Source organism: Sus scrofa, chromosome 18, assembly GCF_000003025.6.
Source record: "Sus scrofa isolate TJ Tabasco breed Duroc chromosome 18, Sscrofa11.1, whole genome shotgun sequence".
Taxonomy (NCBI): domain Eukaryota; kingdom Metazoa; phylum Chordata; class Mammalia; order Artiodactyla; family Suidae; genus Sus; species Sus scrofa.
The window spans coordinates 47,652,934-47,676,112 of record NC_010460.4 but is presented as its reverse complement, the minus strand read 5'-3'; the positions used below and the strand labels follow the sequence as shown (position 1 = coordinate 47,676,112).

The 23,179-nt window shown below is 37.7% G+C and overlaps 1 protein-coding gene across 9 annotated transcripts in view; it reads left to right on the top strand.

Annotated features, from left to right (window-relative positions):
- MPP6 (membrane palmitoylated protein 6) overlaps positions 1 to 23,179 on the top strand; it is a 121,887-nt gene that overhangs the window by 35,321 nt on the left and 63,387 nt on the right. For 8 of the 9 annotated variants that reach the window (XM_021079256.1, XM_021079251.1, XM_021079248.1 and 5 more), the window contains exon 2: positions 19,114 to 19,232. In XM_021079256.1, the coding sequence (XP_020934915.1) occupies positions 19,116 to 19,232 (117 nt within the window). In that variant the 5' untranslated portion in view covers positions 19,114 to 19,115. Of the gene's footprint in view, positions 1 to 19,110; positions 19,233 to 23,179 lie in introns of all 9 variants that reach the window. The other variant, XM_021079250.1, reaches the window with a different exon arrangement.

Below are 23,179 nucleotides of genomic sequence, written 5' to 3'. Positions count from 1 at the left end.
GGGGGAGGGGGAGAGTGGTTGGAATGTCAATCCAGTGAAAATATTCTCCAGAACCTGCTTTCTTTTTTTTTTAACTCAGAGGACTTCACTATGAAAACATTGCACATAATAGAAAATTGTTTCTAAGTAAGATTGCCAGAAAGTTACATTAGTTGCTTTTGCAAGGCACTTAGTTCACAATAAGAATATTGATAAGTTCATCAAAAATGGTAATTGATTTTCCATTTTGAATTAAACTTGTCGTAAGAGAATGAAAAGTACAAAGTGGATCAGTTATGTTTAGGAGATCCCCCCACTATGTAATTTTAAAAAATTATTATAGTTGATTTACAATGTTCTGTTAATTTTCTGCTGTACAGCAAAGTGACCCAGTTATACATATATATACATTCTTTTTCTCATTATCTTCTATCATGTTCCATCACAAGTGATTTGATATAGTTCCTTGTGCTATACAGCAGGATCTCATTGCTTATACATTCCAAATGCAATAGTTTGCATCCACTAACCCCACACTCTCAGTCCATCTCACTCCCTCCCTCTCCCCTTGGCAACCACAGTCTATTCTCCAAGTTCATTAGTTTGTTTCTTTTCTGTAGATAGGTTCATTTGTGCCATATATTAGATTTCAGGTATAAGTGATATCATATGGTATGTATATGATAGCACTTTCTGACTTTCAGACTTCACTTAGTATGAGAGTCTCTAGGTCCGTCCATGTTGCTGCAAATTGCATTATTCTTTTTTATCGCTGTGTGGTATTCCATTGTGTATGTGTACCATATCTTCTTAGTCCATTCATCTGTTGAAGGACATTTAGGTTGTTTCCATATCTTGGCTATTGTGAATAGTGCTGCAGTGAACATAGGGGTGCATGTATCTTTTTCAAGGAAAGTTTTGTCTGAATATATGTCCAAGAGTGGGCTTGCTGGATCATATGGTTGTTCTGTATTTGGCTTTCTGAGGTACCTCCATTCTGTTTTCCATAGTGTTTATACCAGTTTACATTCCCACCAACGGTGTAGGAGGGTACCCTTTTCTCCACACCCTCTCCAGTATTTGTTATTTGTTGACTTGTTAATGATGGCCATTCTGACTGGTGTGAGGTGGTACCTCCTTGTAGTTTTTTTTTTTTTTTTTTTTTTTTTTGTCTTTTTGCCATTTCTTGAGCCACTCCGTGAATATGGAGGTTCCCAGGGTAGGGGTCGAATCAGAGCTGTAGCCGCCGGCCTACACCACAGCCACAGCAACACCAGATCCGAGCTGCATCTGCGACCTACACCACAGCTCATGGCAACGCCGGGTCCTTAACCCACTGAGCAAGGCCGGGGATCGAACCCACAACCTCATGGTTCCTAGTCGGATTCATTAACCACTGAGCCACGACGGGAAGTCCCTTCCTTTAGTTTTGATTGGCATGTCTCTAATATTTAGTGATTTTTTTTTTTCTGAGATTGCCAGAAAGTTATACTAGTTGCTTCATAACGTATTACTTACTTCATAGTAGGAATATTGATATGTTCATTCAAAATGGTAGTTTCCATTTTGAATTACGCTTGTCATCAGAGGATAAAAAGTACAAAGTGGGTCAGTTATGGTGATTAAATTGTGGAACCCCCCCAAAATATGTAATTAAAAAAAAAATTGTTTTCACGGTGGAAAATGTAATTAATCTCCTGTTATTAAGATTCATTTTTCACTGACACTGAATAATTAGCGATAGTCACAAGAGATGATTGAAGAAATTGAATTCTATAAAACCATATTGAACATATTTTTGTAAATCAGTCATTTAAATTTATTGTATAATATGTGAGTCATATCAATGTCATTTCTATTTTATAGATAAGGAAATAAGTGTGTAGTTAATTGTTTTTAATGCTTTATTGCAGAAAATGAGGTTAAAATTAAAACCTATTTTAATCACTCCTTTCGCTGTATATATTCTCAGCATTTATTTTGATAGGTCTTTTTGAGGCAATCCATTATTCTTATAACAAATGATGAAATGAGGACCTCTTGATGGAGTTGTGATTAATACAACCTGTTTAAAGTTTGACAGTATATGACAATTGAAAAATGACACATCCTGTGACCTAGCAATTCCACTCTTAGTGTTGACTTGACAAATGATGCATGCATAGATATATATGTGTGTATAGATACAGATGTACTCGTATAGGTACTGATTGCAGCACTGATTATAAATGCAAAAAGTGAAGCAACTTGTATATATTTCATTAGAGGACAGACCAAAATCTAGGTGCGTCTATGTGAAGTGCTAGCTATATTGAAAAGGATGAGCTCTAGTATGAAAATATTGCTAAGATTTTTGTTAATAAGACAGTGTTATTCATGTAAATAAAAAAGGATGTATTCAACTACAGGGACAGATTTTGGTGGAAAGTCTAGAAAGGAAGTCTCTTTGGAGAAAATCAGTTTTTGTGTTTATTTAAAAAAAAACTCCAAGGAGTTCCTGTTGTGGCTCAGCAGGTTAAGAACCTTACTAGTATCCGTGAGGATACAGGTTTGATCCCTGCCTTGCTTAGTGGGTTAAAGGATTTAGCATTGCCATGAACTGTGGTGTAGGTTGCAGACATGGCTTGGATCTGGCATTGCTGTGGCTCTGGTGTAGGCAGATAGCTGCAGCTCCGATTTGACCCCTAGCCTGGGAACTTCCGTATGCCACAGGTGTAGCCCTAAATAGAAAAAAAAAAAAAAAATTTCAACGTAGTTAAACTCTTTTACCATACAGGTGTACATATATATATACACACACACACACACACACACACGTACATATTTTTGTGTATGTGTGTGAATATATATTGTTTTTAAAATAACAGAGTTTTTAAATTAGTTTTGCATCAAAACTTTAACATTTTTACTCCATTATCTTCTAGTATTAAATATTACCAGTAATAAGTGGCATGGAGTTAATTATTCATCTTATAAATTCTTTTCATTTCTTTCTGAAAATCTTCACCTCCCTCCTTTTAATCTTCAACATTTTGAAGTTTCACATGGGTGTGTTCAGATCTGGGTCTTTTTCATTCATTCTGAAGTATTGTGTGACATTAAATTCAAGGATATTCTCTTCTGTTACTTCAGCAATTTCCTCCGCATCCTGGTCTCTGATCTTGTCCTGTGAAACTCCTGTTAGGAACTGTCAGACTTGATTTTAAGTTTTCTCATATTTCCATCTTTGCCTCTTGTTCTGCATTTGGGAGTTTGCCTTGACTTGATCTTCCAGATGAGCAGTTTCAACCTCAGCATTCTATCATTAGTCTGCTGTTTGACTTTTTTTTTTTTTTTAATTTGACAATACTATTTATTTATTGTCTTTTTAATGGCTGTACCCATGGCATATGGAGGTTCTCAGGCCAGGGGTCGAATCGGAGCTGTAGCTGCCAGCCTACACCACAGCAACACCAGACCCGAGCCACGTCTGTGATCTGTGCCACCGCTCACGGCAATGCTGAATCCTTAACCCACTGAGCAAGGCCAGGGATTGAACCCACGTCCTCATGGATCCTAGTCAGGTTCGTTACCACTGAGCCATGACGGAAACGCCTAGAATACTATTTTTAATTGTGAGGACCTTTTTCTTATTCTCGGGTTGCCTTGTTTTCTCCCTTATAGTGGCCTATTCCTTTATGAATGCAGTAGCCTCTCACATATCTTTGAGAATGCTAATAAAAATAAAATTTTTAAGTTCTCTTCTCAGCACCATCTGTTTGCCTTACAGTTTAGTTTGTTCAGCTTTGTTCCCTGTCATTGATGTGTTTCTCAGATGTCTGATGATCTGTCATGGTTGGTTTATATTTATAAATGAAGGCATAGGCTGATTAGTCCAGAATGCACACCTGCTGAGGATGTCCTCCGTGGCTGTGTAGGCCGCCTGCCCCCTGCCCCAGCCCTCCCTGGAATGGGAAGGGTGAGGAGGCCTGAGCAGGTAGTGAGGCTGTCCTCAGGCAGGCTTCTTCAGGTATTGAGGCAGAAAGCTGGTGAGCAAGCTGGAAACCCTGAAAACAGCTAACCTAAGAATTTATTTACCCTGGAGGTGGACCACATGGTACGAGGCTGTGAGCGGAAGATGAGAAGGGGCGAGGGAAGGTGGTGCCCCCCACCACCCACATGCCTCGCCTCGAAGGCGTGGGGTAAGGGGAATCTTTGGTTGTCGTGATAACCGAGGAGCACTGCGGGCATCTGGTGGGGAACAAAGCCGCGCCAAAGGGTGAAGCGCTGGCTTCCTCGGGGAGAAACCCGGCTGCAGCGCATTCGCTCCTGGACGTGGCGTCTCCCTCCCCCACGCTCCGCCTTTAGCGTCCGTGGTGAACACCCAGGGGTACCTCAGCCCCTGTGTCCTAGCTCAGGCCCCACCTCCGTGGAAGGAGCTGTTCCCAGGCGGGACCTGCCCCCGCCGCCCCGGGAGGGGTTTGCGAGTGCGCCCCTGTGTGCGCCGTTCCCTCACTGCTCTGAATGGCTGCCCGTCCATTGGGCCTGCCCTTTTCTTGTGTTGACTCCAAGCTTAGGTTTTCTCTGGAAGGCTTTGGGAAATGTAGCTTCGGGTTTTGTCTTAAGGCTTTAAACACCAATCATAAATTCCAGGTTTTTCAATAGGATGAGCTGTTTGGTTTTTTGGACTAAAATGCCTTCCACCAGTGTCTCCCTAGGTTCTCATCGTCTTAGCGCCCTGCCATCCCCATTAAAGAAAGAGCTGACCTTTTACCCCTTCCCAGTTCCAGTGCTCAGACCACACTAATAAGGCACTAGGAGGTATTGTTCCGGGAGTTCTATGCATTATTCAGTTGCAGCAACTGTGTGAGACAGATACTATTGTCATCCCCACCTAACAGGTGAAAGAAACTGACTTGGGGAGGCTGTGTGATGTACTCAGGTTTTCAGGACTGGTTATGTGGTAGAGCCCAGGCTCTTAACCACGATGCTGTATCACTTAATTCTGTGATTCCCTCATAGTGTTCTTGTCATCATGCTTTATTTACGCGTTTTAGATGGAGGTTTTGGAGGAAAGTAGTGTGGCTCTTTTCTTCAGTACCTCCCATCATGCCTGGCCTATAAGCTCCCAGCTAACACTGATAAACTTAGCTGAGCTCGTTCAAAGCGTGACTTTCTTTGATTCAATATAACTAAATTAGAATTTCAAGATGTTAATTTGAGAGCTAAAATATTGATTATGTGTTGTCATTTTATAGGAAACAATTGTTTTGTTTCTTTTTAGGGCTATACCGGTGGCATATGGAAGTTCTTAGGCTAGGAGTGGAATTAGAGCTGCAGCTGCTGGCCCACGCCACAACCACGGTGGTGCCAGATCCAGGCCTCATCTGCGACCTATGCTGCAGCTTTTGGCAACGCTGGATCCCCAACCCACTGAGCTTGAGGACAGGGATCAAACTTATATCCTCATGGACACTATGTCTGGTTCTTAACCTGCTGAGCTACAACAGGAACTCTGAAAACAATTGTTTTTATTAACCTAGCAATTTAAATGAATTCTTCCTGTTGTGATCGAATCAGTTGTATGAATATTGTGTCAAAGTTTAATTATAAAGAAATCCAAGTTGAATCAGATTTCTGCAGGTTCCTTTTTTGTATACCATTTCTTGGAAATGTATCTTAAAAATTTTTTTTGCTGCTCTATTGCTAATACATTAGAAGTAGTTGAAATGGCTTTTAGATAACTCCCTTTAAATTATGCTTAAATGTTTCCAAATACACACAGGATAAGATTTTGGTTTTCATTTTCTGGATCTGTAAATTATGTGGTATGATTCTGGTGAAATGTTATTCTGTCTATAAAGAGCAGAGATGATTTTTAACATCTTATAAAAACTTAATTTACTTGTCACATTTTCATTGACGAATTCAGTTCATTGAATTGAATGAGAGTGAATATACCACCAAATGTGTTTTCAAAAGGATTTTTAATATTAAAACAGGCTGTAGTCCTAATTTATTAAAAAATGGTTCATTTAATTACAGTTCTAAAACTGGGTAGAAATGCTTTTGTAAAAACAATTCTAAACAGTTTTTGGAAGAGAATATCGGTGGGTAAATACCATTCATTTTGTTAAATTTGCCTTTTTACTAAACTGTATTATACAAAGTTAGAAATACACACACACACACACACACACACATACACATGAAGTATCACTGTAAAAGTTTGCCATTTTAGACTAAGTATTAAAAGATATACTTCTGGGAGTTCCTATCATGGCACAGTAGAAACGAATCCGACTAGGAACCAGGAGGTTGAGGGTTGATCCCTGGCCTCACTCAGTGGGTTAAGGGTCTGGCGTTGCTGTGGCTGTGGTGTAGGCTGGCAGTTGTAGCTCTGATTCGACCCCTAGCCTGGAAACCTCCATGTGCCGCAGATTTGGCCCTAAAAAGCAAAAAAAAAAAAAGCTACTTCTGTCTTTAAGGATTGTTACGTAATTCGTGGAACATCATCACCGTCATCGTTTTTATTATTGTTGCTGCTTTCGGAGTTGCTGTTGTGGCTCAGTTCCTGTGGCTCAGTAGGTTAATGTTGTGTCTGTAAGGATGTGGGATCCATCCCTGGCCTCCGTCAGTGGGTTAAGGATCCATTTCTGCTGCAAGCTGTGGTGAAGGCTTGCAGCTGCAGCTCTGATTCACTTCCTGGTGCGGGAACTTCCATATGTCACAGGTGTGGCCTTAAAAAGAAAAAAAAATTACTGCTTTGTAAACTGTACCACATTTTGCTGATTCCAAGTATCATACGTACATTTAAATAACAGTATGTAATTTTAAAACTATTATTGATTTTGGTAGCAGAGAAATGTTACATTTTTGCAATTGAAGCTGAATTATTGAATTTTATTAATGTAGCAGACTGTTAGTTGCTGGGAATATAGGTGTGAACAAGACAGATTTCTGCGCTCATCAGATTTAAGATTTTAGAAAGAAATTATACATTAAACAAGTACTTACTAAAGTATTTAATTACAGGTTTATCAGAGTAATAAAGCACAGAATACTATGAAAAAATATAGTAGGAGAACTTATCCTAATTGGATCATTCAGGGCCATAGAAGTTCTGCTCGTGCAGGGTAGGTGTGAGTTAGGTACACAAGGGTGGTGGTAGTTGAGGGAGGACTTTGCATCAGGCCTGGGAACCATTGGGGCGACTAAAGCTACAAAGGGTGGTACAGATCGCTGAACCCAGGGATGTGTTTAAAAGGCTTATAGGCAGTACCATTTATATATTAATTAGTTCCTTGCGTGAGATAGATAAATATATATATGTAAATAACCCACAAGGGATTTACATATATGTAGAAGGCTCTGTGTAGTCTGGGTAAGAAATGTTGGTTAGGACTCCTGAGGGAGTAATGGAAACAAGTTGGATTCTGGAAATGTTTAGGAGGTAGAATCTACTGCTTCCTTTGCTCCAAATTAGTTTCTATTCCTGCCATTTTCAGACTTTGAAACATTTTTGCTATTTTTGTCCATTTTTTTTCCTTTTAGGCTTTCTTTTTATTCTTTAAGGTTTTTTTAAACCTTTATTAATACTTTTCTCCTGTTTTAATAGAGATTCTAAAGAGAAGACAGTAAACCCCAGTAGTCAATCTACCATATTTAATTGAACTGACTCCCCACTGACTTGAAATGTCACCTTTTGCATATGTTAAATCCTGTTTAGCTATTCAGGGTTTTTCTGTTGCTGTGCCAGTATTGCACGAGTTTAATTTACAGTGTTTTTGTATATGATAGCATAGGCACCTCCCTTACATTTATGCTTGCTTTTTTCCAAGAGTATTATCTGGTTTTGCATGTTTTTCTGTTTTAGGTAAATTTTAGAATGACTTTATCCAAATATCCTGTTCTATTAGGATTTCTTTTTTCTTTCTTTTTAAAAGAATCATTTGGAGAGAATTAACTTTTCTTTTTTTTTTTTTTGCTCTTTTAGGGCTGCGCCCACAGCATACGGAAGTTCCCAGGCTAGGGGTCCACACGGAGCTGCAGCTGCTGGCCTGCACCACAGCAGCAGGGGATCCGAGCCACATCTGTGACCTGTAGCTCACTGCAGCACCAGGTCCTTAACCCACTGAGGGGGCAAGGGATCGAAACCAGGTCCTCCTGCATACTAGTCAGCTTCATTAGCTCGGAGCCACGATGGTGACTCCCGGAATTAACATTTTTATAGTACTGGATATTTCTACCCAGAACAGGGTTTCTTCATTTATTTATTTTAAATGTCCTTTAGGGAGCTCCCATTGTGATGCGGGTTCAAACCCTGGCCTCAACTCAGTGAGTCAGGGAATCCAGCCTTGCCTGTGAGCTCTGTGGTAGGTTCCAGAGGCAGCTTGGATCCCACGTTGCTGTGGCTATGGTGTAGGCCAGCAACTGTAGCTCCAATTTGACCCTTCCAACTTAAGCTACACCTGTGGCCTAAAAAGCAAAAAAAAAAAAAAAAAGTCCTTTAGTATATTTTATATTTTCTTCATAGCTGAACATTTTTATTTTAGCCTTATTATTATTTTTTTTTGGTCTTTTTTTGTCCTTTTAGGGCCATACCCACAGCATTTGGAGGTTCCCAGGGTAGGGGTCTAATCGGAGCCGTTGCCACTGGCCTATGCCACAACCACAGCAATGCTAGATCCAAGCTGCGTCTGCAGTCTACACCACAGCTCACGGCAACGCCGGATCCTGAACCCACTGAGTGAGGCCAGGGATCGAACCCACAACCTCATGGTTCCTAGTCAGATTCGTTTTCCCTGCACCATGACGGGAACTCCCTATTTTAGCCTCATTCTTTATTTATTTTGTTGCTGTTATGAATGAGATCGCTTTTTACCCCAGTGCTATTTTCTAATTGACCTTCACTGTTACTTAGAAAACTTGGTTTTTCTATATTTCTTTTGTGTCAAGCCACTTAGCCAAATTCTCATAACAGACTTTAATAATTTTTCAGAAAAGTCTAGGTAGATACTGTCTGCAGTTTTTTGTTTTTTTAATGGCACATCTTATGACATTGATTAAAACTTTCAATATAGTTTTGAGAAGTAGTCTTAGTAGGTATTCTTCTTAACTTTAATGGTAAAGCTTCTGACATTTCCTCCATTAAGTATGATGCTTTATATAGATTCTGGTATAAATTACTCTGGATTCCTTCTAGTCTTACTGTAGTAAGATTTTTCCATTAGGTTTGAACTTTGAGTTTTATTTGATGTATTTGAAGCATTGAGATGACTGGAATTTTTCTTATACTATGATAATAAGTTACATTATATATTTCTTATACTATATTAAATTACATTATATTTACATTGCTAGGACAAACTACATTTGAGTATTGTTATTTTTTAAGGCATTGTTAGATTCAATTTGCTAATATGTTTGTGATATTTGCATATATGCTTATAAGGGATTTTAATATATGCTTTTCTTTTTTTTATTGAGTTTTGAAATCCACATAGAAATTAGAAAGCTTTCAGTTTTTCCTATGTCTTCCCCACTGCCCCTTCAGTTGCACCCACAGCATATGGAAGTTTCCAGGCCAGGGATCAAATCTGAGCCACAGCTGCAGCAGTGCCAGATCCTTAACGCACTGCACTGGGCCAAGGATTGAACCTGTGCCATCTCAGAGACAACATTGGATTCTTAACATGCTGCACCACAGCAGGAACCTCCTGTTTCCTATGTTTTGTTTTAAAAATGTGAATCATCTCTTTCTTGAAGTTTTGATACAGTTAATTCTTAACGCTCTCTAGCCTACTGTCTTTTTAGCATGGTAGATCTTTGAAAACCTTTTTAATTGTTTCTTTTATGGTATTTCCTTTTTTACCTCTTTTTTTCCTAAATTCCAATAATTGGTGTTTTCCTAGAAAATCCCTACTTGACTAGATTTTAAAATTGTTCATAGTATTTACCTTGGAATCTTCTTTATGCCTACAGTTATTTTCTCATTGCATTTATAATGGTATTTGTATCATCCCTTTTCTTAATCATGCTAGCCAAGTATCAGTCTGGTTTTTTTTTTTTTTTCCTTGGATTGATTTCTGCTTTCCCTTTTAATTCTTTCTGTTTCTGAATTTCCCATTACCTTCGAAATTTTGTTTTTCTTGATCCATAGTAGGTTTCTTATACTTTTCCTCTCATTGCCCTTTTTTAGTGTGAAAATTCTTCTGTTTCTTCCTCACACCCCCACCTCCCACCCCCCACCCACCTCAGCCTCCACACTTCATTCCCCCTGCACATTATAATTAAATCTTTTTTCTTTCTTTAGGTCTGTCTTTTTTTTTTTTAACCCCCTAGTAAATAGTAAGTCTGTTTCCTTGGCCGATAATGTTTCTGTTTATTGAATTTGGTGAGTTGTGTTCATGCTTCTAGTTTTCAGAAGTGTTTCTTGATTTATTCATATTTGTAATTGAAAGGTCTAAATTAAATACATTACATTTTCTCTAGCTTAAATAAGATTCCCATTTGCCTCTTGCTGAATCTAGCTTATGATTAAAGAGTCTATCCTCTGGTAATTGAGGAGGGGGAATGGAACTTGTAGAAAACTTATCTTCTGAGTTAGGGGACTTTCCTTTCTTCCTGGAATCTCTGAGTAAATTGGGACACTTCCCTGCTTCTCTGGCTGCCACTCAACTTTGCAAATTCCCATTGCAGAGAGCTCCTATTTCATATATTAAGCTTTTACATACACTGTAGTTGCTTGTGGTTATCCATGCCTGAGTGTTATTATACATTTAGTTTATGTCTTGATACATCATAAGGTTAATACTCTCTCATTACTCTTTGTTATAATTTTCTCATTCATTTTTTCATATGCTCAGGATGATTTAGTTAAAAGAACTGTTATATTTTTGGTAGTTTTTAAATGAATTTTATTATGTTTATAGTTGTACGACCACCACCACAACCTAACTTTAGAACATTTCCATCCCAGTTGTTCCCTTCCCCCAACCTGTCGCCTTTGGTAATCATAAGTTTTTCAAAGTCTGTGAATCTGTTTCTGTTCTGCAAATAAATTCATTTGAATCCTTTTTTTAGATTCTGGGATTTCTATCCAGTTCCACTGATCTATATTTCTGTTTTTGTGCCAGCACCATACCGTTTTTATCTGTTTGTGTCAGACGAAAATGTCCTTGGAAATTTGATAGGGATTGCATTGAATCTGTAGATTGCCTTGGGTAGTATAGTCATTTTGACAATATTGATTCTTCCAACCTAAGAATCAATATTTGTGTCATTTGTGTCAACTTTGATTGCTTTCATCATGTCTTATAGTTTTCAGAGTACAGGTCTTTAGGTAGGTTTATTCCTAGGTATTTTATTCTTTTTGATGTAATGGTAATGGGATTGTTTCCCTAATTTCCCTTTCTGATCTTTTGTTATTAGTATATAGAAATGCAGTTGATTTCTGTGTATTAAGTTTGTATCCTTCAACTTTATCAAATTCGTGAATGAGCTCTAACAGTTTTCTGGTAGCATCTTTAGGATTTTGTAGGTATGGTATCATGTCATCTGCAAACAGTGATAGTTTTACTTCTTCCTTTTCAATTTGGATGCTTTTTATTTCTTTTTCTTCTCTGAGTGCCGTGGCTAGGACTTCCAAAACTATGTTGCATAGTAGTGGCGAGAGCAGACATCCTTGTTTTGTTGAGAATACTGTTAGCTGTGGGTTTGTCATATAAGGCCTTTATCATATTGAGATATGGAGGGTTTTTATCAGAAATGGATGTGAGATTTGACAAAAAGCTTTTTCTGCATCTATTGAGAGGATCATATGGTTTTTATTCTTCAGTTTGTTAATGTATCACAATGATTGATTTGTGGATACTGAAAAATCCTTGCATCCCTGGGATAATTCCCCCTTGATCATGGTGTACAATCCTTTTAAAATACTGCTGGATTCGGTTTGCTAGTATTTAGTTGAGGATTTTTGCATCACATGTTCATCAGTTCGTCAGTAATATTGGCCTGTAGTTTTCTTTTTTGTGGTGTCTTTGTCTGGTTTTGCTATCAGGATGACGGTGCCCTCATAGAATGAGTTTGGGAGTGTTTCTTCCTCTGCAATTTTTGGAATAGTTTCAGAAGGATAGATGTTGCCTCTTCTCTAAATTTTTGGTAGAATTCACCTGTGAAGCCATCTGGTCCTGGACTTTGTTTATTGAAAGTTTTTAAATCACAGTTTCAATTTCAGTACTTGTTATTGGTCCATTTATCTCTTATTTCTTCTTGGTTTAGTCTTGGAAGATTGTACTTTTCTAAGAATTTGTCCATTTCTTCTAGGTTATCCATTTTTTTGGTGTACAGATGCTTGTAGTAGTCTCTTATGATCCTTTGTATTTCTGTGATGTCCATTGTAATTTCTCCTTTTTCATTTCTTTTTTTTTTTTTTTTAATGGCTACACATCTGGCATATGGCAGTTCCCAAACTAGGGGTCGAATCAGAGCCTCAGCTGCTGGCCTATACCACAGCCACGGCAATGTAGTATCCAAGCCACATGTGCAACCTGCACCACTGCTCACCACAAGACTGGATCCTTATCCCATTGAGCAAGGCCAGGGGTTGATCCACATCCTCACAGACACTAGTCGGGTTTGTTACCACTGTGCCACAACGGGAACTCCTCCTTTTTCATTTCTAATTTTATTTATATGAGTCCTCTCTCTTTTTTGCTTCATGAGTCTGGCTAAGGGTTTGTCACCTTTGTTGATCTTTTCAAAGAACCAGCTTTTAGGAGTTCCCGTCGTGGCTCAGTTGTTAACAAATCCGACTAGGAACCATGAGGTTGCGGGTTCGGTCCCTGCTCTTGCTTAGTGGGTTGAGGATCCGGCGTTGCCGTGAGCTGTGGTGTAGGTTGCAGGCATGGCTTGGATCCCGTGTTGCTGTGGCTCTGACATAGGCCGGTGGCTACAGCTCCGATTAGACCCCTAGCCTGGGAACTTCCATATGCTGTGGCAGTGACCCTCGAAAAGGCAAAAAGACCAAAAAAAAAAAAAAAAAAAACCAGCTTTTAGTTTCATTGATCTTTCTTATTGTTTTCTTCGTTTCTGTTTCATTTATTTCTGCTTTCATCTTTATGATTTCTTTCTTTCTGCTAACTTTGGGTTTTGTCTGTTCTTTTCTAGATGCTTTAGGTGTAAAGTTAGGTTGTTTATTTGAGTTTTTTGTTTTCTGAGGTAGGCTTGTATTGCTATAAACTTCCCTCTTAGAACTGCTTTTGCTGCATCCCATAGGATTTGGATTGTTGTGTCTTTGTTGTTATTTGCTTCTAAGTATTTTTAAATTTCCTCTTTAATTTCTTCAGTGATTCATTGGTTGTTTAGTAGCATATTGTTTGGTCTCCATGTGTTTTTTTTTTTTTTTTTTTTTTTTTTTTTTTCTTGTTGATTTGCATATGTATAGTCTTGTGGTTGGAAAAGATGCTTGATATGATCTCAGTTTTCTTAAATTACCAAGCTTGATTTGTGCCCCAGAATGTGATCTGTCCTAGAGAATCTTCTGTGTGCACCTGAGAAGTAAGTGCATTTTGCAGCTTTTGGATGGAATATTCTATAAATATTCTATTAAGTCCATCTGGTCTAATGCATCATTTAAGGCCTGTCTTTCCTTGTTGATTTTCTGTCTGCATGATCTGTCCATTGATGTAAGTGGGGTGTTACAGTCCCCTACTATTATTGTGTTGTTAATTTCCCCTTTTAACAAACAGTTGCTTTACATATTGACGTGATCCTGTGTTGGATGTGTATACATTTACATTGTTATATCTTCTTCTTGGAGTGATTCTTTGATGGTTATGTAATGTCCTTCGTTGTCTCTTAAAACATTCTTTATTTTAAGGTCTATTTTGTCTGATACAAGTATTGCTACTCGGCTTTGTTTTGATTTCTGTTTGTGTGGAGTATCGTTTTCCATCCTCTCACTTTCAGTCTGTATGTGTCCCTAGAACTGAAGTGGGTCTCTTGAAAATAGAGTGTATATGGGCCTTGTTTTTGTATCTGTTCACCAAGTCTTGTCTTTAGATTGGGGTATTTGGTCCTTTTACATTTAAGGTAATTATTGATATATATAATCTTAATGCCATTTTGTTAATGATTTTGAATTTGTTTTGTTGGTGTTTTTTCTTCCCTTCTCTTGTTGTCGTCTCTTGTGGTTTGATGACTATCTTAGCATTGTGTTTGGATAGCTTTTTCTTGTTTGTGTATCCATTGTAGATTTTTAGTTTGCAGTTATCATGAAGTTTTGATATAGAAGTCTATATGTATACAAGATTGTTTTAAGTTGTTGGTCTCCTCATTGCAAATGCATCTCAAGAATCCTGCATTTATACCTTCCTCTTCTCACGACTTCTGGTTTGGGTAGCATGATTGTGTGGGGGTGATTTCCTACCTTTACTATATGTATCCCTTTACTGGTGAGCTTTGTCATTGGTAATTTTCTTATTTCTAGTTGCCTTTTCTTTTCCACCTAGAGAAGTTCCTGTAGTATTTTTTAAAGTTGTTCAGTGGTGCTGAATTCTCTTAGCTTTTGCTTGTCCGTAAAGCTTTTGATTTCTCCTTCAAACCTGAATGAGTTTATCCAGAGGTTTCATCCTTTTCCGGTAGTTGAAGCAGTTCTGACTCTCTGGGTTTCCAGCAGTAGCAGGCTTACACCACCATCCGCAAGGTGCCGAGGTTTGTACTTGGTATTCCAAAGTCTGGATAGTCAAATATCATTCTCTTCTTTGAAGTCTTTGGGGGCATGAGGTCCCCTTTAAGATTGCATTGCGAAGCACGTGATCTGCTTCTGGAAACAAAGATAAGTACAAATGTCAGATTCCCATTGACCTTCACCAGCAAGCTTTCACCCCAGACTGGCCTCCCTGCCCTTGCAGAACTGTCCTGCCTCTTCAGCCCAAGTTCCCTGGAGTTCCTCAGCCAGGTCATTTCCGTAGGTGAGTAAGACCAAGCCAGACCTGGCCTGAAAACAGTTCTGTAGAGGGTCTACTGTATTTTTATTAAAACTCCATTAAATGTAAAAATTAGTTTGGAAATATTTGGCAGCTTTATAATCTAGATTCCCTTTTTAGGAGGTTGGTTATTGACAGACTTAATCGTTTTTTTTTTTTTGGTTTTTTTTTTTTTTGTCTTTTTGCTATTTCTTTGGGCCGCTCCCGCGGCATATGGAGGTTCCCAGGCTAGGGGTCCAGTCGGAGCTGTAGCCCCTGGCCTATGCCAGAGCCACAGCAACTCGGGATCCGAGCCGCGTCTGCAACCTACACCACAGCTCACGGCAACGCTGGATCATTAACCCACTGAGCAAGGCCAGGGATCGAACCCGCAACCTCATGGTTCCTAGTCGGATTCATTAACCACTGTGCCACGACGGGAACTCCTTAATCGTTTTTAATTAAATTTCATATGCTTATGAATCAGTAACAACTTCTATACCTTTGGTTATTTTGAAGACCTTTATTTCACAATCTCTGCCACTTTTCTTCTTAATTAAGCACAGATACCAAAATTCATACAACTCAAGAACCAATTTAGAAGATTTAAAAAAATCTTAGTACAAATGGAATTTGAACACCAGCTGTTATTGATGATATTAAGGATTACTGTTTTTGTTAGGTGTGCTAACGGTGTTTTGGTTATATTATTTAAAAGAGTCCTGATATTTTAGATATATACACTGAAATACAATATCTGAGATTTGCCCCAAAGTTATGTAGGATAAACTATGTAAGGCTATGAATCAAAATTGATCATGAATTGGTAATTGTTGGAGCTGATAATTGTTGGGTTTGTTATAAAGACAAATCTAGAATGTCAAAGAAAAGATAAACATACTCATGAAAAGTAGATCTAACTGCATTTATAGACACAACATAAAAATACTTATAAAGATTGTTGATTCTGTTGTTGCACGTACACACTGGACCTCAAGCAAAATTATGAAGTAGAATTTACTTATATTCTGTTTTTTTTTTTTTTTAAGGGCCACACCTGAGGCATATGGAAGTTCCCAGGCTAGGAGTTGAATCAGAGCTGTAGCTGCTGGCCTACATCACAACCACAGCAATGCCAGATCCAAGCTGTGTCTGCAGCCTACACCACAGCTCACGGCCATACAGGATCTTTTAACCCACTGAGCTGGGCCAGGGATTGAACCCACATCCTCATGGACACTAGTCCGGTTCATTACCACTGAGCCACGATGGGAACTTCAAATTTACTTACGTTCTTTATTTCCTCGTGTCTTCTTTCATTTTAGCTCAACATTGGTTTTCCTTCTGTTTGTTGTAAATGCACATCTTTCTCTTGGTCACATCTTTACTTCTGAAATTGTCACTGATTTACTGAGTTGGAAACCTAAACATAAACCTGTCCCAAATAAAGTGCAAGAGAAGAATACTTGGAAGAGAGTTCAGAGGTAGAAGTCAGGGAATAGTTCTGATATTTGAGCATTTGGAAAAATTACTGATAGAAATGTGAAAAGTTTGTTGGAACACTTGGGAAAAACTTTAGGAGTCCAATATGAAAAGCATTGTTGATTTTATTTTTTAAAAATTGCCAGTCTGGAGATAGGGGAAGGTGAAAGCTTAACCCAGTAGTACTATTCTAACAAAAATACCTTATGATATCACTTATATGTGGAGTCTAAAATATGGCACAGATGCTCCTGTCTACAAAACAGAAACAGATCAGGGCCATAGAGAGCAGACTTCTGGATGCCAGAGGGAAGAGAGGAGGGAGTGGCAAGGACGGTGAGTTTGGGGTTGGTGGATATAAACTAGCATTTGGAGTGGATGGGCAATGGACTCCTACTGTACAGCACAGGGAACTGTGTGTGATCAGGTCACTCTGCTGTACAACAGAAACTGAAGAAATATTATAAATCAACTATAATGAAAAAAAAATTTTAAATGCATGTTGGATTAAAAATAATGTCAAAAAAAGGTAAATCAAAAAGGAGCAATATTAGCATATTATCCAGAAATATGTAAAAGAAACAACAAATTTAAAGTTACTTCTGGAAAGTAGGAAAAGTTGGGAGGGAGGCTGACAGCAAGGAAAAAAGACAACTGCTATATTTTGTTATAAGCCACTTAGTAAAACAGTCTGACTTTTGGCAATGTTTATGTTTTATTTTAATAAAAAATAAAAGTATTAAGAACAAACTGCAATATTTACTAGTAGACATATTTTAAAGAAGCATCAGGGAAGATAAAACTAATAAAACTAATCTGATTAAAAGAAAAGACTATTTCATTATTTTGAAAAGACAGTTCTTTTCCTCCATTGAATTGTCTTGTCACTCTTGTCAAAAATCATTTTACCATAAGTTTATGGGTTTGGTTCTGGATTCTCAGTTATATGTCTGTTTTTATGCCAGTACCACTTTAGTCAGTGTTTAAGTGTGAGTCTTCCAGTTTATTCTTTTTGAAGATTGTTTGGCTATACTGGGTTCATTGCATTTCCCACATGAATTTTAGGATCAGTTTACAGGTTTCTACCAGGAAAGGGTACAGGGAACTAGATTTTTGTAGGGATTACGTTAAACCTGTAGATCAGTTTGGGGAATAGTATAATGTTAATTAACAGTGTTGTCTTCTAAGCCATGAATATGGATGTCATTTTATTTATTTAAATATTTGATTCTTCCAGTGATGTTATATAGGTTTATCCTAAAAACCTTTTATTTCTAATTATTTGTTTTTGATACTGTTGTAAAAGGAATGGTTTTCTTAATTTCACTTTCAGATTGTTCATTGTGTGTGGAATACCATTGATTTTTATATGTTGCAAACTTGCTGAACTCATTTATTAGTTCTGGTAAATTTTTTGTATATTCCTTAAGGTTTCTGTATATGAGATCATGTCATCTGCAAAAAAAAGATAGTTTTACTGATTAATTTTTCATCTGGATGCCTTTTATTTCTTGCCTAACGTCTCTGGCTAGGCCCTTCAGTAGTGTTGAGTAGAAATGGCAAGAGTAGGGGAGTTCCTGTCGTGGCGCAGCTGAAATGAATCCGACTAGGAACCATGAGGTTGCAGGTTTGATGCCTAGGCTCGCTCAGTGGGTTAAGGATCTGGCATTGCCATGAGCTGTGGTGCAGGCCGCAGATGCGGCTCACATCCTGTGTGGCTGTGGCTGTGGCCAGCAGCTTTAGCTCCAATTCAGCCCCGAGCCTGAGAACCTCCTTATGCCATGCATGGGTGCAGCCCTAAAAAAAAAAGAAGAAAGAAATGGCAAGAGTAGACATCCTTGCCTTGTTCCTGATCTTTGGGAAAGCATCCAGTCTTTCACCATTAAGTATGGTATTAGCTTTGGGTTTTTCATTGATGCCCTTGAGGAAATTCCCCTTCTATTCTTAGTTGAAAAATTTTTTTTCCCAATCATGAAGGGGTATTGGATTTTGTCAAATGCTTTTTCTGTGCCTGTTGTGGTTTTGCTCTGTTAATATAATGTAGTGCATGATTATCATGTGTTGATGAACAGCTCTTACATTCCTGAAATAAATTGTACTTGGTCATTGTGTACAATCCTCTTCATATGTTGCTGGATTCAGTTTGCTGGTGTTTTGTTAAAGATTTTTGCAACTGTGTTTGTAAAGGATTTTGGCTGTAGTCTTCTTATGATGTCTTTGTCTGGATTTAGTGTCAAAATCTCATGGAATAGTTGGGAAGTGTTCCTTCCTCTTCTACTTTTTTTTGGAAGAGTTGTGAAGTAATGGTTTTAGTTTTTCTTTAATAGAATTCGCCAGTGAAATCGTCTGGTTCTGGGCTTGTTGGAAGGAAGTTTCCTGATTACGTAATCCAATCTCTTTACTTTTTTTTTATTGATCTATTACAGTTTCATATTTTTTTCTTGAGTAATGTTTTTAAATTTGAAAAATAAAAAAGCAATTATTAAGGTACTAAGTATGTGTAAGATAGTCTGATGTAGCCCAAATTGCATTTAAAAACCTGTCCTACTGCTAATTCATGGGAAATCAATTGGAAGCTTATACCATTCAGTTTTTTTAATGTTATTTTTTCAAAAGTGTTGTTAATGTCTTTTATAATCATATTTCATAATAGCTTGAAATTGAAAGTTTTTTTTTTTTTTTAATATTGCTTTTATCTCAGCAGCAATGCAGCAAGTGTTGGATAATCTTACGGAGCTGCCCTCATCTACTGGAGCAGAAGAAATAGACCTAATTTTCCTCAAGGGGATTATGGAGAATCCTATTGTAAAATCACTTGCTAAGGTAATTTGGTTTCTTCATAAGATAACTAAATTATTTTTTAAATCATTTATATAGGGGTATTTTCAGATTACTGTTTTAGAACCTAGTTGACATGCCTTAGGCTTGGTTTAGCAAATAAGTTACCAACTAATGAAATCTTAGTATACACAAATATTAGACCACTTTTGCCTTTTCTGTGCTGACTTTAAAGCTTTAGAGGAATAATAACTGAAGAGTCAAATCATAATGGAAATATGTGAAAAATATGCTGGTCCTATCTCCACTTTCAGTGACAGCAAGATACTTCTTTTGTGTTGGATCATGTACCTGTTTTTCATTTCAGTTCTCAACTTCCTGTATCTAGTGCCTTTTGAAATCTGTTTTTTTCTTGATAACCCTGATATTTTGAGTACATTTCCATAATCAACTCTGTCATAATCTTTTTAATTCATCCATAAACAAATAAAGACAAACATCAAACATTGTGTTTCTTTTTCATATTCTTTTCCATCATGGTTTATTTTAGGATATTGAATACAGTTCTCTGTGCTATACAGTAGGACCTTGTTATTTATATACTTTATATATAGCGGTTTGTATCTGCTAATCTCAAACTCCTAATCTATCCCTCTTTCCCCTTTGGTAACCGTAGTTTTGTTTTTTATGTCTGTGAGTCTGTTTCTGTTTCATAAATGAGTTTATTTGTGTCATGTTTGGATTCAGAATATATGCAATATTCTGTGGTATTGGTCTTTCTGACTTACTTCACTTAGTATAATAATCTCTAGGTCCATATCCATGTTGCTGCAAATGGAATTATTTCATTCTTTTTCATGGCTGAGTAATATTCCATCATGTATATTTACCACATCTTCTTAATCCATTCATCTGTTGATGGACATTTAGGTTGTTTCTATGTCTTGGCCATTGCACATAGTGCTGCAGTGAACATTGGATGCATAGTATCTTTTCAAATTTTAGTTTTGTCCGGATATATGCCCGGGAGTAGAATTGATGGATTATGTGTCAGCTCTAGTTTTTTAGGAAGCTCCTAACTATTTTCCATAGTGGTTGCACCAATTTACATTCCCACCGACAGTGTAGGAGGGTTCCCTCTCCAGCATTTATTTGTACACTTTTTCACCATAGCCATTCTGACTGGTGTGAGGTGATACCTCATTGTAATTTTGATTTGCATTTCTCTAATAATTAGCAACGTTGAGCATCTTTTCGTGTGCTTATTGGCCATCTGTTTGTCTTCTTTAGAGAAATGTCTATTTAGGTCTTATATGCATTTTCTGATTAAGTTTTATTTTCATTTATTTTTCGAGTTGTATAAGCTGCTCGTATACTTTGGAAATTAAGCCCTTGTTGATTGCGTCATTTTTAAGTATTATCTTACAGTCCTTAGGTTGTCTTTTCGTTTTGTTTATGGTTTCCTTTGCTGTGCAAAAGCTTGTAAGTTGATTATGTCCCATTTGTTTATTTTTCTTTTATTTCTGTTGCCTTGGCAGATTGTCCTAAGAAAGCATTGGTCAGTTTACACTAGAGAATGGAAAACTAAGATTGAAAATAGAAAAATTATTTGCCTAAGGTTACTTTGCTATAAATAACAGAAATGATATTTAGGCCAGGTATTCTTTCTTCAAATTTTGTGCTCTACTACAGCTCACATTGTCTGTGTCTCTGTGTATTTCTGTGGGTAAAAAATTATTGGCCTTTGTGTCATTGACGTTGGTCTTTGAGAGTATCGTCTTGTTCATTATTCTTAACAAGTGAAATGGCTGGATGACTTTTGAGCAGCTGAAGTGCTACTGTAATCTTCCGGTGATGAAATTAGGAACATAATAACGCAAGAATATCCAACATTCAAGCAGTTTCTCAATAAACAGAAGTAATGGTAGTGGGTATACTTGCATCGAAGGTAAAGAAATCCCAGGAGGAGGGGAGGATTCCACTTCTAAGAAAGAGATATTAAGTCACAGCAGAACTCACACCCCCAGTACAAGTCAGGGGAACAACAGATAAATTGCCAAGGAAACAATGAGGCATATAGTGCTAGACCTGTGGCGAGGCAGGGGCATGCAACTGATAATCATGAGAAAAACGGCAGTGCCGTAAATGACCCTTTTTTTAAAGTTTATAAACAAAAGTTTTTAAATATATTTTAATGGGAGAAAGGAGGGAGAAATGAAGGCATTTACATACATATTGCTAGAAAATGAGAGTCAAAAACAATAGATGGTTATTCAAGGACTCAAATATAATATCTGGTTAAAAGCTCATTTGATGCCTTTAATAGAAGACTAAACATAGCAGAAAAGTGAATTTGAAGACAGGTCACTGAAATTCACAGAAGAGCATATATGGCAAAGACAATATGTGAGGCATACTCAAAAGATTAAATACACATGTACTCAATATGCCAGAGAGGAGAAGGGGGGGCATGGGGCAGAAGAAATAGTTGAAGATGCAGTGGCTGAGAATTTTATAAACTAATGAATAGGAGTACCCATTGTGGCTCAATGGTAACAAACCTGACTAGCATCCATGAGGACACAGGTTCAATCCCTGGCCTAGCAGTGGGTTAAAGATCCCATGTTGCCCTGAGCTGTGGTGTAGGTTGCAGGCACGGCTTGGATCTGCCATTGCTGTGGCCGTGGCATAGGCTGGCAGCTGCAGCTCCAATTCCACTCCTAGCCTTGGAACTTGCATATGCCACATGTGCAGCCCAAAAAAGCAAACAAAACAAAACAAAAAAAAACAAAACACACAAAAAACTGAAGAACAACATCAACTGATAGATTCAAGAAGCCAAGTGAACCCCCAGCAGGGAAAATACAAAAAAAAAAAAAAATTCCTTGGATATCATGTATAGTCAAACTCCTGCAAATCAGAGATACAGTGAAAATTTGTAAAGCAACTGGAGAAGACAGACACATTCATTACCTTTAGGGAGAAACAGTAAGAGTAATGGTTAGCAATAAAACGGGAACCATGAACGTCGAAACACAGTGAACTGAGGTCGCTAAAATACCCAAAGAAAAACACTGCCCAACCTCAAATTCCCTTTTGAGCAAAAGCAGCCTTCAGAAATGAAAGCACAGTAAAAATCTTCTTTTTAGATAAAATTTGAGAAAAATTATCTCTATTTACTCAACAAGATATGCAGAAGCTTTTTAGGCAGAAAGAATGACAAAGGAAAGGGAATATTAGTAAATATAAAATAATACTGATTTTAAGATGAAATAATAATGCCTGATGGCATTTATAGCATGTTTATACATGAAATATGTGAACTTTGAATATGTTAATAAATATTCAAATAATATTTGGCTATTAACTTTAAATAGTTAGTAAAATTGGTAAACCTCTAGCTGGACACAGATTGTCAGTATCAGAAATGAGAGGACATTGCTACAAATCCAACAGTGCAAGAATAATAAGATATATGAACAACTTCATGGCAGTAAACATGATAACTAGAAGCAGCAAATTTCCTGAAAGACACAAACCACTGAAACATAAGAAAAGATAACCTGAATAGTGCTCTATCAGTTTTTGGGTTTTTTTTTTTTTAATCCGTCTTTTATAATTGAGTATTTACCATTTAAAACCTGGAGCTCCAGCCTAGATGGCTTCAAAAAGAAATTCTATCAGGAGTTCTCCTTGTGGCTCAGTGGTAACAAACCCATGGGGATGCAGATTCAATCCCTGGCCTCGCTCAGCGGGTTAAGGATCTGTCATTGGCATGAGCTGTGGTGTAGGTCGCAGACTCAGCTCAGATTCCAAGTGGCTGTGGCATAGGCCAGCAGCTACAGCTTCAGTTGGACCCCTAGCCTGGTAACCTCCATATGCTGTGGGTGCAGCCCTAAAAAGACAAAAGACAACTACAACAAAAAAGAATGTACTAAAAGAAACAAAACATAACAAAACAACCTCTAGTAAGTGAGTTTAGCAAGGACACA